The sequence below is a fragment of the Aulonocara stuartgranti genome (genome assembly GCF_965226115.1).
Source record: "Aulonocara stuartgranti genome assembly, chromosome: 22".
In the NCBI taxonomy this organism is placed as follows: Eukaryota; Metazoa; Chordata; class Actinopteri; order Cichliformes; family Cichlidae; genus Aulonocara; species Aulonocara stuartgranti.
Window position 1 is genome coordinate 15,517,151 of NC_138957.1, and position 17,247 is coordinate 15,534,397.

General features: G+C 40.9%; 1 protein-coding gene and 1 long non-coding RNA gene across 4 annotated transcripts in view; one reads left to right on the top strand and one right to left on the bottom strand.

Annotated features, from left to right (window-relative positions):
• Positions 1-507: 507 nt before the first annotated feature.
• The window catches only part of rims3 (regulating synaptic membrane exocytosis 3), a 53,775-nt gene continuing 37,035 nt past the window's right edge, over positions 508-17,247 (bottom strand). For both annotated transcript variants that reach the window (XM_082522279.1, XM_082522280.1), the window contains 5 exons: positions 8,321-8,462; positions 8,119-8,231; positions 7,423-7,524; positions 7,200-7,339; positions 508-6,873 (listed from right to left, as the gene is read on the bottom strand). In XM_082522279.1, coding sequence (XP_082378405.1) covers positions 6,661-6,873; positions 7,200-7,339; positions 7,423-7,524; positions 8,119-8,231; positions 8,321-8,462 — 710 coding nt within the window. In that variant the 3' untranslated portion in view covers positions 508-6,660. The remainder of the gene's footprint in view (positions 6,874-7,199; positions 7,340-7,422; positions 7,525-8,118; positions 8,232-8,320; positions 8,463-17,247) is intronic.
• Positions 9,473-17,247, top strand: part of LOC309699310 — a 31,920-nt gene continuing 24,145 nt past the window's right edge. For both annotated transcript variants that reach the window (XR_014274298.1, XR_014274299.1), the window contains exon 1: positions 9,473-9,789. This is a non-coding gene — a long non-coding RNA (uncharacterized lncRNA). The remainder of the gene's footprint in view (positions 9,790-17,247) is intronic.

The window sequence follows — 17,247 nt, forward strand, 5'->3', positions numbered from 1 at the left end:
GGTAGTTTGAGTATAGACACATTAATGTTGCTCTGCATGTGCATGACTTAAACAGTAGTAAATGGTTTCCTTGTAGGCTCTCAAAATCAGCTAAAAGTGCAACTGTGTAACACTATAAAGCTTGTTTCTACTGCCCACTAGTGGCCATACATGTTCATGTGTGGCTGACTCATATGCTTTGTTGTGTGGCCTACTTCTTTGTCCATTTTAATCTAACTGAGACCATAATTTATAAAAATGAGCATCTTGTTGTATTAAAAATGTGTGAAAGCAGCAACTGAGGCCATATAACCAAGAGAAAGGTGTTTGCTGAGGTCATTAATGGTGTTTTTTTCCTCATAGACTTTTATACGTTTGACTTCTTTTTCCATAGGGAGGAGGTGCCCCCTGGTGGCCATCGGAAAGAATGCAGCTCTTCTTTTACGTGACTTGAACAAAGATTCATCAAAGATACACAAAGAATGCACGACCTGCATTAGAAAAGTGAAGACACGGAGAATGAATGTCTGTGATTCAAATAAACTTTATTGACTTTGCGTCCAGATGTCAAAGGGCATGCAAATACAGGCTTCTGAATCCCATTGTTTTTTTTTCCTTTTCTCCTCAGTTTGGTTCTATTTTCTTACAAAACTACGTGCACCTTAAGTAATCAATTTTGCAGCGTACAAACCACAAAAATACCAGTTTTACATTATCAAATACTGCACATAGAAAACATTTACAAAGCACAGGTATAAAATTACAGCTCCCTTTGTTTTGTTTTGTTTTTTCCTTCATCTTTGCCATAAACCACATCCTTTCATCAGCCAGGCAGCTACGCTATCCTTCGTTTTGCTTCTTGGTGGAACGTTTAAGGCCTGTTCAGAAAAGACAAACCCTCATTTACCAAAACAGCTATTCCAATTGAACTGGGATGATGAATCCGTAATTTGCAGGGAAAAAGAGGCATCGAGTCTACTACATGTGCTTTGGGAATGTGATTGTGGTCCATTTAAATATCAGTTAAACCATTAGTTTGGGTTGTGTTCTGTGCTTTCCTAGGCTTGATAAGATAAGGTTTGCCTTGATAGCAGGGAGGGGAGCTACTATGGACCTAATACAATCTGACAGACGGCGAAAAAGGACAGAAAGGTTACAAAGCAAAACTTGTGCTGTGATCGCTGACATAGACGTGGATGAAGACAAACGAACTGAGGCCGTCAGGTCAACGGCAATGTCTGTGTTTGTTCTCATGGACAGCTGTAACGCTGGCAAATCAAACACCTGGAATGCATGCGTCTGGAATGCAACGTCGAAGAGAAAATTAAACTTGTTGATCACGAACTCTACTGTCATACAGCAGTAAATCACAATGCACTGCATGCTTTGTTAAATTTATCCCAGCGCTTAAATTTATGGTTACACTTTTATCTTATTTATGGTAGCTCAACTGATACCAGTGTTGTGCCAAAAGCCAGAAAGTGATTTCTGATGTTTCCATGACTTTCTTTGATGTCTAATATCTTTACTCATATCGGTAAATAGACTGTAGATGTATGAAGGGGTCAAATATGAATAAAGAAATAACTGGTTTTTCATTGCCTTTTGGTCCCTTATAGTGTGTTTCAAGAACTGTGATGTTGTATTTGACGCCCTCTCGGCCAGATCTCTCTTGAAAAAGACATTTTTAATGTCAATGAGACTTTTTACCCGAATATATAAAGGAAATATAACAGTCACTTTGCCAAAAAACCTGATTCAAGCTTCTACCTTGTGAAGGGGAACTTCTTTCTGGCTCAAAATGACTTGATATCATTCATGAGAAATAAGTCCGATATATTTTTCACACAAATTAGGCCAATCACTTTTTGGGCGAATACCGGAAATCACTTTCTGGCGCCACATGCTCAGCTCTGGGGTCACGAGAGAGAGAGAGAGAGAGAGAGAGAGAGAGAGAGTGAAGCCGTGGGCGAAGGCGCCCACGACAGCAAATGCTACAGCCAATGTTTATTGCCAGAAGAAAAACATCATAAAATGTAAGGCTTGGCTCATGCTACTGCAAGATAACAGTGTTTTTAATCATAAAAGTTCTTTTGCATCTCTCTGGATGCTGTTCTGGGTCTGATCGCCCCCACCGCTGTCGCTTGTTGGTCTCATCGTGATCAAACCATCATTAAAGGTTAAATACAAGGTCAGAAATGCAAATATCAGAGTAACCATGCGGCAAATATTTCCTAGATCAAAATACAAATATAATAATTCCATCAGCTTGATAGACAAAGGGTTGGTGGCGGGGGGAGGGCAAACCCTTCTGCTCAAAACCCATCTTGGCGATTGAAATAAATAAAATAACCGCATCTCGCCAGACGGAATTCATGCTTGTTTACAAACACAGAGCTGTTCCTTTAAAACACAAATCATAAGACATACAGTATTACAGTACAGGAAAAGTAGGGGCCGCCTGATTGGGTGCAGGCGGGGTCCCCGGAAAGTCTCCAGAAGAGACAGTATAGCAAACAAGATGACGAAAAAGAGTTACACTCCTCCTCGGTGTTAGGGTTTAGAAATACATTCATAAAACTATACATATACACATAGAGAACTTCGGTACAATATCTCAAGCAAAATACATTTGTTCAAAACTTTCAGCTGTGTGCTACAAGAGTGAAGCAACGTCTCCTACGCAAAGTAAGGCCATTGTAAACTGAACAAGCCCTCGTTTTTTTGCAAAAAAAGCTAAAAGGCGGGTTTTGCCCACGCTGTCCTCCTTCTCTGAATAATACCTCTGTCCTTAGAAAAATAAAATACATATAATACTATATTTCGATATAGTGCACAAACTATGACTCAGGTATGTGTTATTAAGATGCGTTACACACAATACATTTTTTGGGTTAAAAAGATGCTTTTTTTATAGCAAGTTTGTGGGGTTTTACATTCTGAGCATTGGCAGCCTCTCCATTCAAATGTCACCTGAGCCGTGTCGACTTCATGCATCTGGACACCTTCACGTTGACAAAAAGAAAACGAAAACAGTCTATGCGTCACTCAGCTCCACAAAAGCACGAAGACTGGCAACCTGCTTGATCTCCGTCCCGTCATCCCTGCTGCTAATGAGGCTTCGACCCCCTTTTTTTGTTAATTGTGTGTCCAAATAAATCAAATGACCTTGTGTGAGACAATGCACAATGATCAGGTGACACTACAGTTTATATATAATATTTTTTTTTCTTTAAATGTAAGGTAAAGAGAAAGTTCAAAGTTAATGTTGGCGTTCATATCTGAAAACTCTGATCCACTCACACCTTGCTGCCCTGTCGCTCATTATGCATCACACTAACACACTAAATGCAGCTCTCTAAAAGACATACACCCGCACTACACTTTAAACAAAGGCAATATTTAAAACTTATCCTCTAGGTTGCAAGAATCAAAGGATTTGGGCAAGTTTTGGCTAATCCTGCCTTTCTTATAAGATATATAATACATTTCTTTGCATCTATTCAATCATTAGAATGGGTAATGCTTTGAGGATGATTGATATATAGCAAAGGGACACACATACACACGCAGTCTCATAAAAGCTCCACACATTTTCAACAGTATTTTGATAGTTTACCAAGGAGTGGAACAATCAGCAGGGAAGTTACACAGATCTATAAATTTCATTATCTTGTTTTTTGAGGATTCTTATTCCTTTTTTTTCCATATTTGTATAACATGCCAGCTGTCCCAAGAAAACAAATCAATACATGAAATTACTTCCTAGGCGGGACCATACAAGTACAGATCCAGCAAGGAATAGCTCCGAACCATAAAACAAATGACAACACCTCTTTAACAAAGAAAACATTTTGTATACATATGATAGGAGGATTAAAAATAAACATCATAAATCATCCTCCCAAAAATTCAAGAATGCCAGATATCCCTTTAGTTTATCCAAAGTTCAAAAAGCATTGAAACGTGAATTGTGTTGTTCTGAGGTGCTGCGAGACTAAAAAAAACCTCGCATTTTCCCTTTTTTTTTGCAGAAAGATGAGGAGAGAGGAACAAATGAGGTGGTGATAAAAGCAAATTCAGAGCTCATAAACACGCAGAAGCTTTTAAGAGAGGAACTCGAGACTGTGTCTTTGCACCTCTTCAAAATATGAGCTCTGTTAGCGCCTTTGCCCGTGTTCATGTATGAGAAATATATACAAGGATTGATGTTGGTCAGAAAAAAATTAAATAAACCCTCCCCCCCCAGACATCTGCACCTTAAATAAACCAGTAAGAAAGCAGTAGCTTAATTTGGATGCTAGTCCCTCTGCTGCCAGTGAAGACTCCATTATCATCACACCTTTAACTGTTTTGTTGATTTTTTCTGCAAACACCCATATAGTTAGTGCAAAGCGGACTCAGAGGAAATGTAAATGGGAAAAGGTGGCTGAACAAGGTTAAAAGCCTTCAAGAAGTCTAAATCCGGCAGCAGAAGTCACCTGGATCAGCTGTTCTAGTGCACTCGACTTACATTTCCATGCTGCAATTCAAAACAATTGTGCAGCGCAGTGTGACCAAATAAAAATGCAAACGAAAATAAAAAGAAGAAGCAGTCAACCGCTGCGTGCTCCGCGTGAATATTTTACAGTAAAGTGCTATTTAAAGAAAACGCAAACACGCCGCCTGACGGGAAATATAAAACGAGAGTGCTGGAAATGTGTCACTGCCACGTTTGCACCTGAAACAAGTAAAACCACCATATGGCAGGTACGCTAGTAAATGTAGTGCTGACATAATAGTCGGCTATCGCAAAGAAATTCAATTCACACTGACACATTTAAAAGAGGTTTAGTTAGCGTCAAAGGGAAAGTTAGGAGGGTTAAAGGTTTCACAAGCTGTGCGCATGTTAATGTTTCCGGTGTTGTCCCAAAAAGTCATTCCCGTTGTTCCTGTGTGTTTTTTATGTATAATCTCTTTGCTTATATTGGTAAACAGACTACAGAGTCTATTGGATTTCTGAAGGGCTTATATACAAAATGAAGAAACTACCTGTTTTGAAAGCTTCTTATCATGATTGTGTATTATTTGCACCTACATTATAATCAATCCAGTCTCTTCTGGCTTTTCTAAAACATTTATGCTATATTTGTTGCAATTTCTGTTGCCCTCTTGGCTGGATTTCTATTACAATAAGACATTTATAATGTAAATGACACTTCTTAGCTAGATAAATAAAGGATTTATAAGAGTCACTTTGCCAAAAACTGAATGTATCTTGTGACAGGAATGTTGTTTGTGGCTCAAAAGGACTTGATATCATTCATGAGAAACAGGTTTGACATATGTTTCACAGATTATAGGCCATTTACAACAGTTTATTTTTTGGCACAACACCGGCTACATTTGATTGGAAAAGGAGAGGTGCAGAGGCACGCCGGCCATCTCCCCACATCCCTCATCAAGTAGGACGGGGAAAAAAATGGGGAACTCAACTGGAAGCTGGAACAAGTCCAGGTGCTGGTAGAGGCCCTTTCCCCAGAATACGCGAGGACGGGCTACAAAGCGGTCACATTTCTCCGAACGCCTAAGGTGAAGGCAGGGATCATAAATGTGTTTGTCCGCTGGCTGGCTTATTTTGTTCTCGTCTTCTGCAGATAGCGATGACAGCCAACCCCTTCGCTCCGCCATCACCACAGCCCTATCCTTCTCCCCAACTCAGTGCGGTGTGCTCCCTTCTCGGCACAAAATAAAGCAGCACTACACTGCTGTCACATTGGTCAAAGCAAGCTAAATGAAAAAGGTTTAAGCACTTTAAAATGTCTCGCAAGCAAACATGCAGAATGCAGCCGACACATATATATAAACACAAGTAAGTTTTTAACTATATATCTATTTTGATATATATATATCTATATATAAACTCTGCCCTGTGAAAATTATAGAATAGCAGTGTTGCTACCTCACATAATAGCCATTATGTGAATATCCGAGCCTGTTATCCAGGTATGTGTATGTGTTTGGCCTCCCGTGCCCAGCTTGTGTGCGTGCGCGTGCGTGTATCGTCATTTTTTTTTTTTTTTTTTTTTTGTATTACATCTAAGTCATTGACTCTGCTACATATCCATATTTTATATTGTATACTAGTTCACCTACTACTTATAATAGTAATATTAACAACAATAACAATTGCTTTGGTTTAAAAAATAAAGTTTTTTTTCTTAGTTTGGCATAGAGAGTTTAGAAACTGGCATCAGGATGTGCCCCGGGATGAGCTGTGCCACGGAAAATCTTGGACTGCAGAACACCCGGTGAATCCTGGTTTTCGTGGTATGAGATGTTGGAAACAGGTGGGTGGAAAAATGCTACATGTTCAGGTAAATTACGCCTTCTCCTGTTTTGGATCTGCTAATCGTTTTGCCAGTAAACACTGAGCGGTGGGTGAGAGTGTGAACGGACAGTCGAGAGGATATTCCAGTAAAGACTATGGCAGCATGTTGAGAGTGCATGTGTGTCAGTGTGGCTGGGATCAGGTATTTGTGTGTATGTCAAGTGTGTCTTCCTGCACGGATGCATCGCTTTGTGTATGTATGCCTACCTGGCTTTGCACTTACATAGTCGTCGTGTATATACAGTACGTGCGCCTGTGTGTGCGTGACTCTGCCTTGCGCGCGCGTGTGTGTGTGTATGTATTCTGGGTGTCTAGGTGCATGAAGGGCTGGTGGCGCTCTCCAGGGAGGACTGAGAGAGGCGTCGGGTGAGGGGTCCGATGCTGGGGTCTGCCAGGGAGGAGGTAGGGAACAGCTTATACCAGCCGCTGACTGTGGCAGACAGGTCCAAGTCCTCCAGGAGGATTTGGGCCATTCCCATGAAGCACTTGTGGTCCATACGCCCATAATCCCCCCACACTATTACCTGGAGAAGAAATGACAGCAATTTTTTTTTTTACTGCTTTCCAGTGCTGTGGAGACTTCTCAGCTACTGGAAGACCCCAAATCTATTTTTCATACAACAAATTTACTAACTCAATAATTATAAGTCCTATGAAGTTTTTGATTGGTGCATAAGAACTTTCAGTATCACCCAGTTTAAACCTGTGAGACCAGCAAAGACAGCGTAAAATCAATTATTTGGGGTGTTCGGGATCAAAAGAAAAATGCGTGAGACGTTTCATTTTTGGGTGATGAAGCTTAAAATGTTTGGCGGAAAATTGTAAAGGCTAGAAAAAGAGGATTACTTACCTGTAGGACTTTGCCCTGAGGACTCTCATCGAACAACAAAGCCTGCTGGTAGGTGGGGTCCAGAGTCTTCTTCACTACTTTGGTTTTCTTCTTAGCCAAGCACACGCCGTTCTCCAGAAGATACACCTTCACATAGGTTGCTGCAGAGGAAAAAAGAAAAAGTGAGCCTCATGCATGTGCTGCTAAGCCCACAGAATTGTAGCTTTCATCAAGAAGTGAGTACCTGGTATGTTCTTGGAGCCTGGTTTGGGGGTCAACCCTCTGGCCTGGTTGACCTCCACCTCTAGCTGCCCTCCTCTGTCTACCATGCCTACATTTACATCCCCTATAGATCAAAACAAACCAAAACTCAATATAACACCATAATAAAAATTTTTTTTTTTTAAAAAACCCTGAAGTTTCAATGCAGCTGAGATCTCTGTGGTACTCAGCTAACAATCAAACGAGAGCCTGGACTGCAGCTGCAACAGACAATGTTCAGCAGCAGAGGGCCACATAGTGCTACAACGCCATCTTCACCACCAGATATAAAGGAGCACACTGCTCTGGGTAGTTATTTTTTCAAAACCAGTAACCTTTGCATGAAAGATTTATAGCTCACGCAGGAATAACTTCATTCCTGCTGAGCGAATACACGATTACTGGGCAGTATTTCACGATGCTGTTGTGCATTTAAGTGGATGCATGCTGCAAAAAGTTTTAAACAGAAACCGGAGGTTCTGATTGATGATGTATTAACTGAATGATCTGACTGTGCTGGTGTGCGATATATTGTCCTGCTTATATGCCTCACATTTCAATCAAACGCTATCAAGTAGAAACAATTGATGACTTCTACTAGTTTTGTATGATAAAAACAGATGAGAATGGAGTGGACTGCACGGGACTAGATGGTGATGCTGGCCGACTTCACGCTTACCCATTGGGGGTGTGGCTAATGTTTGCCGGCCTACAATCTGAGCGGGGCCTAGTCCGTCCAGGAAGTCACTGAACTGGCTCTCAGGGCCCAGGCGTGTGGTAGGGAAGACAAACCTGCAAGAGGAGAAACAGACTCATGCTGGATGAACAGGTATTGTGTATATGGACGAGCGAACGGATACACTGTTGGACGGGACACGCACGTTCCATCGGAGCTGTTTGAGTTAGTGCTGCCGTCGGTTGAGTCCTTGCTGCCCTGCCGTGTCACTCGGTTTCTCATCTCGACGGCGATTCCGGTCTCCGTGCTTCGCCGGATGGTGCTGCGGAGCTTCTTTGTCCCGCCATCTGAAAGCAGAACACAGAGGTCATGTTCCCTTCTTTAAGTACCTTTATTTCAACAGGCTAATCCACTAAGTATAATAATCCAAGGATTATTAGAGCTGCCTGTTAAGGGCGCCAGGGGTTAACGGTGAAATTATGTGACCCTTATGAGAATTTAAGATACTTCGTAAAGCCAAGCAAAGTTTACACACATACACACTCAGTTGCACAAATTGCCTAAAAATGTCTGATGTTTCTCTTTAGTTATTTGTGAGTGTGTTTCTGTGTAAAATGTTTGCTCTTTCAAAGCTACCTACCACAAATAATCAAGAATTCAAGTTTGCCTAGAAAGCTCAGATTCCTGCACTCTTTATTATGAAGCGAGGCCACTCTAGCGAGAAGGCAATATCCACTGGGGTGTCCCTGCGCTACTGAAAAACAGCTCCACATCACAGGTATAACTACAGTCCATTTTAAATGCACAAAGCCCATTTTGCAATGGCTGTTGCAACTAGGGAGCAATAAGCCTTTAGCAGGACCTCCTGAGCCTCGGCTTGTAAGGCAGAAACACAAATTGGCAGCATGGGGAAGAGTAGTGGGTGGCAGGGCAAGGGGAGAGGTGAGAGGCTGAGCTCAGAAAGATGAGGAGATGAGAGGAGGAGAGGGGAGGGTTATCAAGGCTTTGCAAGTCCTGCTGACGTTAGGAGAATGAGAGCAAGCCAGAGAGTGCTAACCCCAGAAGAAGCTTTCAGGACATCATCCCCTGTAATGACACACTGTATCTCCGTGTGACTCGGCATGCTGAAATAGCAGCAGCAGGGCACAGATGAAGTGATTTGGGTTCAGGATATGAAGTGTAAGGTTGTGCAGCTCTTTCCTTCACTTTTATCACTCCACACCTTGGCCTCGATGTCATTCTTGTAGCATTAGCCATAGAGTTTTAGGTCAGTTTTATCAAAGAGTTGGCATTTGCCAACTCTTTGATAAGAGATCGATGTTCACAACTGTAAATTCACACCTTTACACGGGTATGCAGTAGGGGTGCAACGATATTCGTATCGATATTGAACCGTTCGATACAGTGCTTTCGGTTCGGTACGCATATGTATCGAACAATACAACATTTGTAATTTATTTTATCAATTTTCCTTCTGACGATGCTGTCTGTGTTGAGCGCTCAGTGAATCTGTGTTCGACTACTCCGCCTAGGCTGCACTATCCAGCGCAGATCCACTGAGCGCTCAACACAGACAGTATAGTCAGAAGGAAGAGCGCAGGGCACCTCCCCCACCCTCATTCAGATCTGGCGTTTGGAATTATTTTGGTTTTCATGTGACGTATGACCCTGAAGGTAAGCGAGTCATGGACTAAAGTAAAACAGTATGTTGGATGTGCCATGCAATGCTCAATTACATTGGTGTGAACTAGTGTGCTAGCGCAGTTAGCTCGTTAACGTGTTGGCCGTCTAGCCCCATGCACAGAGCGATCGGCGGTAGCTCGTTAACGGAGATTTGCCGTGTTGTGGCGTTAAGGTCATTTCAACGAGATTAACCTGAAAGCACTAGTGGGAACACAACGAATATGACTGCACATTTACGCCGACATCATCCTAGTGCAAAGACAAGTGGAAGCAGACAAAAAAAAGCAAGCATGCTACTAACTTTAGCCGAGTCATTTAGACAGCTGTTAGCACATGATTCTCCTTATGCTGCTGAGAATATAGCCCAGAAGAAGCGGATAGTATAGCTTTTATTTTGGAAAGAGCCATTTCTCTGTAATAAACTCTCTTTTCCAAAGATGAGTGATTCCTTAATCAGATACAGGGCTTGCAATATCGCTAGCCCGACGTCCCGGAGCTAGCGATTTTTTCAGTCGGGCTACCAAAATCTATCTCTGCCCTGCCCGTCGGGCTATTGTAGGAAAAATATATGTCAATGCTTTTGCATTCTTTCAGAAATGTAGCTGGGTAATTATGTCATTGGCATCGGTGAGCCACTGTCAATATGTGACATATTGAAGTCGCGTTTGAATTTGCGCTTGTTTTTTTGCTTTCACTTTGCAATCGTGCGAACTGTGTATAGAGAGCGACAGCACTGATCTGTGAGTGATGATAATTTGTGCACCAATTCCTCTGACATCGTCTTATTAATCGTTAGCTTACTATGCAAACATGACAAGTGAAATCTCCCGCAGCAAGCTTAAACATGTGAGAGGTTGATCGCGCAGAGAATCGCTGAGCTTATGTGAGTGCGTGTGTAAAAGCATTTCAGTTCTGCTGAGCCAAATAAGACAGGTCAGGGTGAAGAAGTGACAGCCAAAGAAAAGCTTACCACAAAACGGAGAAGTTATGACAAATCAGACTATAAGGCAAAAAGAAAGTGCAGCTTTATGGTTTCATGGACAAAAGAATTTCTGTGGCTGCAATATGACGAGCTAAATAACCAGGGCTGCACATAAGTGGTCCGCAGGTGCGCATTCGCTGTCAAAATAAAAAACACGCACAAGGGTTAGGGTTAAATTTAAAAACTGTACTTTTGAGTTAAAATATATATTTATAATTTTAATAAATGACAAATTAAAAATGCATGAACATTTTTTGTATCGAAAAAATATCGAACCGTGACACCAAAGTATCGAACCGAACCGAACCGTGAATTTTGTGTATCGTTGCACCCCTAGTATGCAGCTTGCGCACTCACACCTCTGTGCAACATGTGCACAAAGTGTCTGCACGTGAACAGCCCGGGCCACACAGTGACAGTTTAGTCACACGGGAGGATGAGAAAGCAGCTGTGAGCTGTCATGTCAGCAAAGCTCACTTTAGAAAAACCTCCACAGTGGCTCTGACTAATTTCTGGGTCAACCCTATGAAAGGAGATTTTCTGGCCAAAAATATTTTTCAAAAACTTTCCAGTGGGGATTAAAAGCTTTCCTCTTCTTTGAGCTTGTTAATTATGAGGCAAATGGCTGCTTATCAAAGCAATAACAAAGAGAAGTAATACATCACAGAGCGCCTTTACGACTACAGCGGTGGTTGCTGTAGAAACATGTACATCTGCCCTGTATAGGAGCCTGGATATATAGCAAAACAGCACAGTGAAGGCACAGCAGACTTAACAAGTGGTTCCTTATCGCTGCCAGTTAAGCGAACACCCAGCCGTCCCACTTCATTAGCCCGAGCATCTCCAGTCTCATTAAGCATCCTTACCATGCCAGGCTCATTACCATGACAACCACAGACACCCTGCATCATCACCATCACTGTGGAGATAAACAGACAGCAAAACAGAGGCCCTTGATGGTAGTTTTGGGTGTTAAAATGATGATAATGACAGACGAGGACAGATCTATGTATCTCTCTATCAATCTGCTAGACCTTCTCTTGCTTTCACCTGAACAAATCTTAAAATGCTACAGGTTACTGAACAGAGCTCTTTTGTTCCAGCTGAAAATAAACTGTTGTGCATCCCATGTTAACAAAAATGCTGTCGATGTCTGCAACAATCTAAAAAGATGCATGTTAGGTTGAAGCGGACTAGTATAAACCTTTACAAAAAAAATGCTGCATCTGTGGGGCTCTAAAGAAGAGAGAGGACGAGTGCTGAGGATAGATGGGTGAAAAGGAAGATGAGAATGATAGGGTCCCATGGGCATTGAAGATGAGGAGAGGGGTGCTGCCTTCTGGTACCTTCTATTTATAATCCTGCAGTAAAGAGTATTTCCAACAGCCTGTGTGTGTATGTGTGCGTATGTGTGTGTGCGCGTGTGTGTGTGTGCACGAGAGAGAGACACCGAGAGAGAAAGGGAAAGGTCTGTATGTGTTGTAGCATGACACCCAGACAAACTCCATGCACTCCTGCTGCCATGACAACCCCCGCCCTCAGATCTGGACCTCAGACAATGCCACCTGAGACAACTAGCGCCATAGCGACAGGCTCATCCGCTATTGCCTTTTATTTTATTTCATTTAAAAAAAAAAAAAGAATCGTAACTTGTACAGGAAATACTTGACTGTAACTTCTGCACTAACTTCCTCTCCAAAACTTTGTCCTCGCTCACAACCAAACCGCACAAGTCTGCTGAAGAGTGTGTTTAAATTTTAACACAAGTGCGACGACGCCTCTGTTACGATGAGTAGTTTCATGCACACAAGTGGGAGAACTCCAGTGTTAAACTATCGAGAAGCTATTCATTTAACTCCATTTCCACACTTGTTACTCGTTTGTCTACCGGCCCCTCCCCTCTCGTGAAAATAGCCCCCTACACAGTATGAGGCACTGATCTCTTCCTTCCTATTTAATCCCCTCCTCCTCCTCCTCTTCTGCTCTTTCCCTCCATTCGTTTCCATGGCAATGCCTTCTGCATTGCACCAAGAGCCCCGGCCGGCATGTTCGCTCACAAGCCTTTCCCCCTTACTCATATTGTCCCCTCCACAAGTCCCACTCTTTGAATCGAGCCTCCACTGCTTTTCCACTGTCATATTCTCCTCTTATTGCTCCTCTTTCTCTCCAGCTTTTTGTCTGCTAGTTATCTTATGAACCCCTTCCTAACCAATTCCTTTTCTTCTTTTCTTATTGTATCTGCCTCATCTTATTTCCTGCTTCATAATCATTTTGGATGTATTTTCTCCCAACCTGCTGGTGAATTCAGTCTGTTATACTGTTAACATCAAAACACACAAAGCACACATCCCGGAAGAAGTAATTAGAGGTTGTCTGACATATATGCCATTTGAGCAGCTAAAACAAAAACATTGCATAAGCTGTTGTGCTTTATTGTGCTACAGTAGAGGGTTTTCAGTTTCTGTGTGTTACAAAAACAGTTAAAGTGTCTCCTGTTGGCTTCACTACGATGAGTAATACCCCGCCCCTGTAAACAACCTCATGAATCTCGCGGAAATGCGAAGCACGGGAATAAAAAACACTAAACTTTTTTTCTCAGCTGCTTATGCACATGTTATGTATCATGGTAGAGGAAAAAAATATAAGGGTGTAACACAAAAGTGTTAGGGTGGAAAGAACTAATAGGTTCAACACTGAACACTATTAGGAAGGTGAGATTGCTTAAAAATGCCAACAATGCAGAAAAGAGCCACACACTGTGACTGCATGCACACTCACACATGACATATAGCTTCTTTGTGTGTGTGTGTGTGTGTGTGTGTGTGTGTGTGTGTGTGTGTGTGTGTGTGTGTGTGTGTGCTCAGTAGATCATTAAAACTGCTCTGACATTTGGAGAGCACACTGATGAAGCCATTCTCATTATATGCTGTAATATAGAATGCTGTTTTTAGACTCCCGGGTTACGCCGACATGCCTATTGGATGCACCGGTGACGGCAACGATCCACCATGCATAGCAACAGTAACCAAGCATGGGTGTTGGAGATGAAGGATATGTTGTGGTATATTTACTGCCAGACCCCAGCTAAATTTGGACTAAGGGAAGATTCAAAGTGGAAGCTTAAGTAAGACCAAGAGGTTATAGTGTACATATGAATCAGAGATTCAGAGCCATATTTACAGTTTACACAATTCATGTGTCATATGACACATTTGGAGCTATTCCTGTATTATGGAGTTTATTCAAAATGAGTCAAGCCAGTTAACAAACAGCAAATAAAAACTTAGATTAAGTTTAAAGGTTTTGTTGAACACCCCACAATGTAACCCTCTAGTTTTTACAAAATAATCAACAATCACTAGCGACCTCCTTTGCTTTACCTTAGGAAGCTAAAATCCTGAAAATTAAAACTCCTAATTAGCCTGGCATTATTGCACTATTTGTGACCACAGACTGTATATAAAAGATGGAACACTCAAAAAAATCACCCATTGGTTTTTTGACTACTGCTTTAACATCTCGAGTCTGGTGCTTTGGTCATTGCTGTCGTGGTTTAATAATGTCGAGAAGTGACAAGATCTGAATAAAACTGAAAACATTATCAGGTAATGCTGGTTATCTTGATTAGCAATGTGCGTCATATAAACTGATATACCCGCCAATTACTCACAACGCAGAAAAAACACAATCCTAGAATTTCAAGTAACAGAAAAAGATGGATGATTAATACATTAAGTTCACAGCAAAACATATTATTAGTAACATCACTTTTTTAAATAACCCAAAGCAATTTAATTAGTTAAGGTGCAATTTGGTAGACAGCTAGCACCAATTATATTAGCCTCCGTGACACTATTAGCATGCTTCTGATAATGCATCAAGTCCTTACACAACACAAACTTCACAGCAGCCATTTTGATATGAAATAGTAGGTAAACACAGGTTTTTAGCGTATAATTAATTTGTTCTTGTTACAAAGGCAAAGGTTTAATGAGTGTGACAAAAGTATCATTGGATGTGTCTATTATTTTATGTCAAATTGGCTTAAAAAAGCAAACTAGCTAAACCGGTATAATTCAGCCACTGATGAATACATGGTGAAATTAGCTTAAAAGGCCCACACTGTTAAAAAAAAAAAAAAAAAAAAAATAGGACAAACAAGCGTGGCAATCTTTAAAGAATGATTTCTGATGCTTTTAGAACCAATTTCAAACGGCTGTTGGAGGATCAGCAGTTTTTACTCCAGTTAGAAAAAAAATAGTCTAATAGCAGTTGGTTGACTGGCCAGTTTCACTCTGTGAAATGTAACCAAACCACATCTACACAGACGTAACATTTTTTTAGTGCAGGGCATAGTTGTCTTTTGATAAATGTCTCAAATGTGCATTTGTAGTTTTTGCCAAGAAGTCTGTAGGATAAATACAACTCTCATTTCAATACTAAAGACTGGATTGATTCAGATATGAAGAGATATACAGATATTTGCAAAGCCAGTTATTTCTTTATTTATATAGAACCCCTTCAAATATCTTCTTCACTACAGCCCATTTACCAATATCAGTAGAGATATTAGACATAAAAAAAAAACTAAAAGAAACATCAGAAATCACTTTTTGGCAATCCATTGTGTCAGTTGAGCTACCACAAATAAGATAAAAGTGTAACCACATTTTCAAACACTGGGAGCAACTTAACAAATCACGCAGTGCATTGGGGTTTACTGCTGTATGACAGTAGAGCTTGTGACCAACAAATTTAATTTTCTCTTTGATGTTGCATTTCTTTTAGAAAGACGCATGCATTCCAAGTGTTTGTTTTGCCAGCGTTACAGCTGTCCATGAGAACAAACACAGACATTACCGTTGACCTGACGGCCTCAGTTCGTTTGTCTTCATCCACGTCTATGTCAGCGATCACAGCACAGGTTTTGCTTTGTAACCTTTCTGTCCTTTTTTGCCATCTGTCAGATTGTATTAGGGCCATAGTCGCTCCCCTCCCTGCTATCAAGGCAAACCTTATCTTATCAAGCCTAGGAAAGTTTAACTTGGAGCCTCTAAATGAAGATAGCTATGATAACATTTAAATAGTGATAACATGTGATTAAATAGATCATAATCACATTCCCAAAGCACATGACTTAATGCCCCCTTTTTTCCCAATGATGAATTATTCAATCAAGTTGAATTGGAATAGCTGGTCTTGGTAAATGAAGGTTTGTCTTTTCTGAACTGCCCTTAAACATTTCACCGAGGAATAAAAAAGGCAAAGCAACACATAACAATATAACAAGTAAAAAAAAGCATGAAAATCACTACAGCCAAGTTAACTCAAACATGTAAACAGCAGAAATTTACCGAGCAAGTTGGCTCGGCTGGCTTTTTTGTTTTATTGATTCCAATCAGCCCTCCCAAGAGACCCCGGGCATCTGTCTACAGTCACGAAAAAATAAAGGTCCACCTCTTTCAGTTCTAAGGTTTTAAATATTAGTAAGTACACCCCATGATTCAGTATCTTGTAGAACCAAATTTAGTCATGACTTTATCAATGTTTGACATCATCATGGAGGAAATCTGGGCAGCTCATGGGGCCAAAGAATTGCTTCAGTTCATTTTGCAGGCATTTGTTTATGCACAGTTGTTATCAGTTTGATGTTTGGACTCCGAGTGGACCAGAGCAACATTTTTATTTTCTTCTTTAGAAATTCTGTTGTAAATGGCCTGTATTTATATAGCGCTTTACTAGTCCCTAAGGACCCCAAAGCGCTTTACATATCCAGTCATCCACCCATTCACACACACATTCACACACTGGTGATGGCAAGCTACATTGTTGTTGTAGATTCTTTGCTGTGCTTGGGATCATTGTTCTGTTTTAAAACCCAGAGTTGGGCAACTTTTAGCTGTAAAGTAGATGCCCTCACCTATTTTGTCCCGTGGCTGTAAAATAAGGCCAAATCATCACCCTCCACCAAATGTAACACTGTGCTTTATGACCAATCACCTCCACTTTGGTATCCTTTGAGATCTGCACAGTCTGAGATAGAGCCTTTTGTTCTTTGCAGTTTTTTTCTTTTTTCTTTTTGATCATTGAATATATATTGACATTGGATTGCATTTGCTGAGATGACCACTCCTGGAAATCTTAGTCACAAATATTTGACTAAGATTTCCAGGAGTGGAAATCTTAGTGTAGAAAGCTGAAACTCAAACTGTTTGAAAATGGACTTATAACCTTTCCCAGATTGTCTTCCCAAAGATCGTTGATGATATCTTTCCATCTTGGCATTGTGTTAACACACCTGGTTGTTTACTAACCTTCCTGATTTCTATGGAAGCAGTAAGGGTGTACTTAATTTTTTGCACAATGTTTTGCATTTTGGTTTGATTTTTGCTAAATAATGTTGTAATCATTTGGTTTTTGCATTCACCTCATTTTAAAACCAGCCAAGGATATGATTTGTATTTATT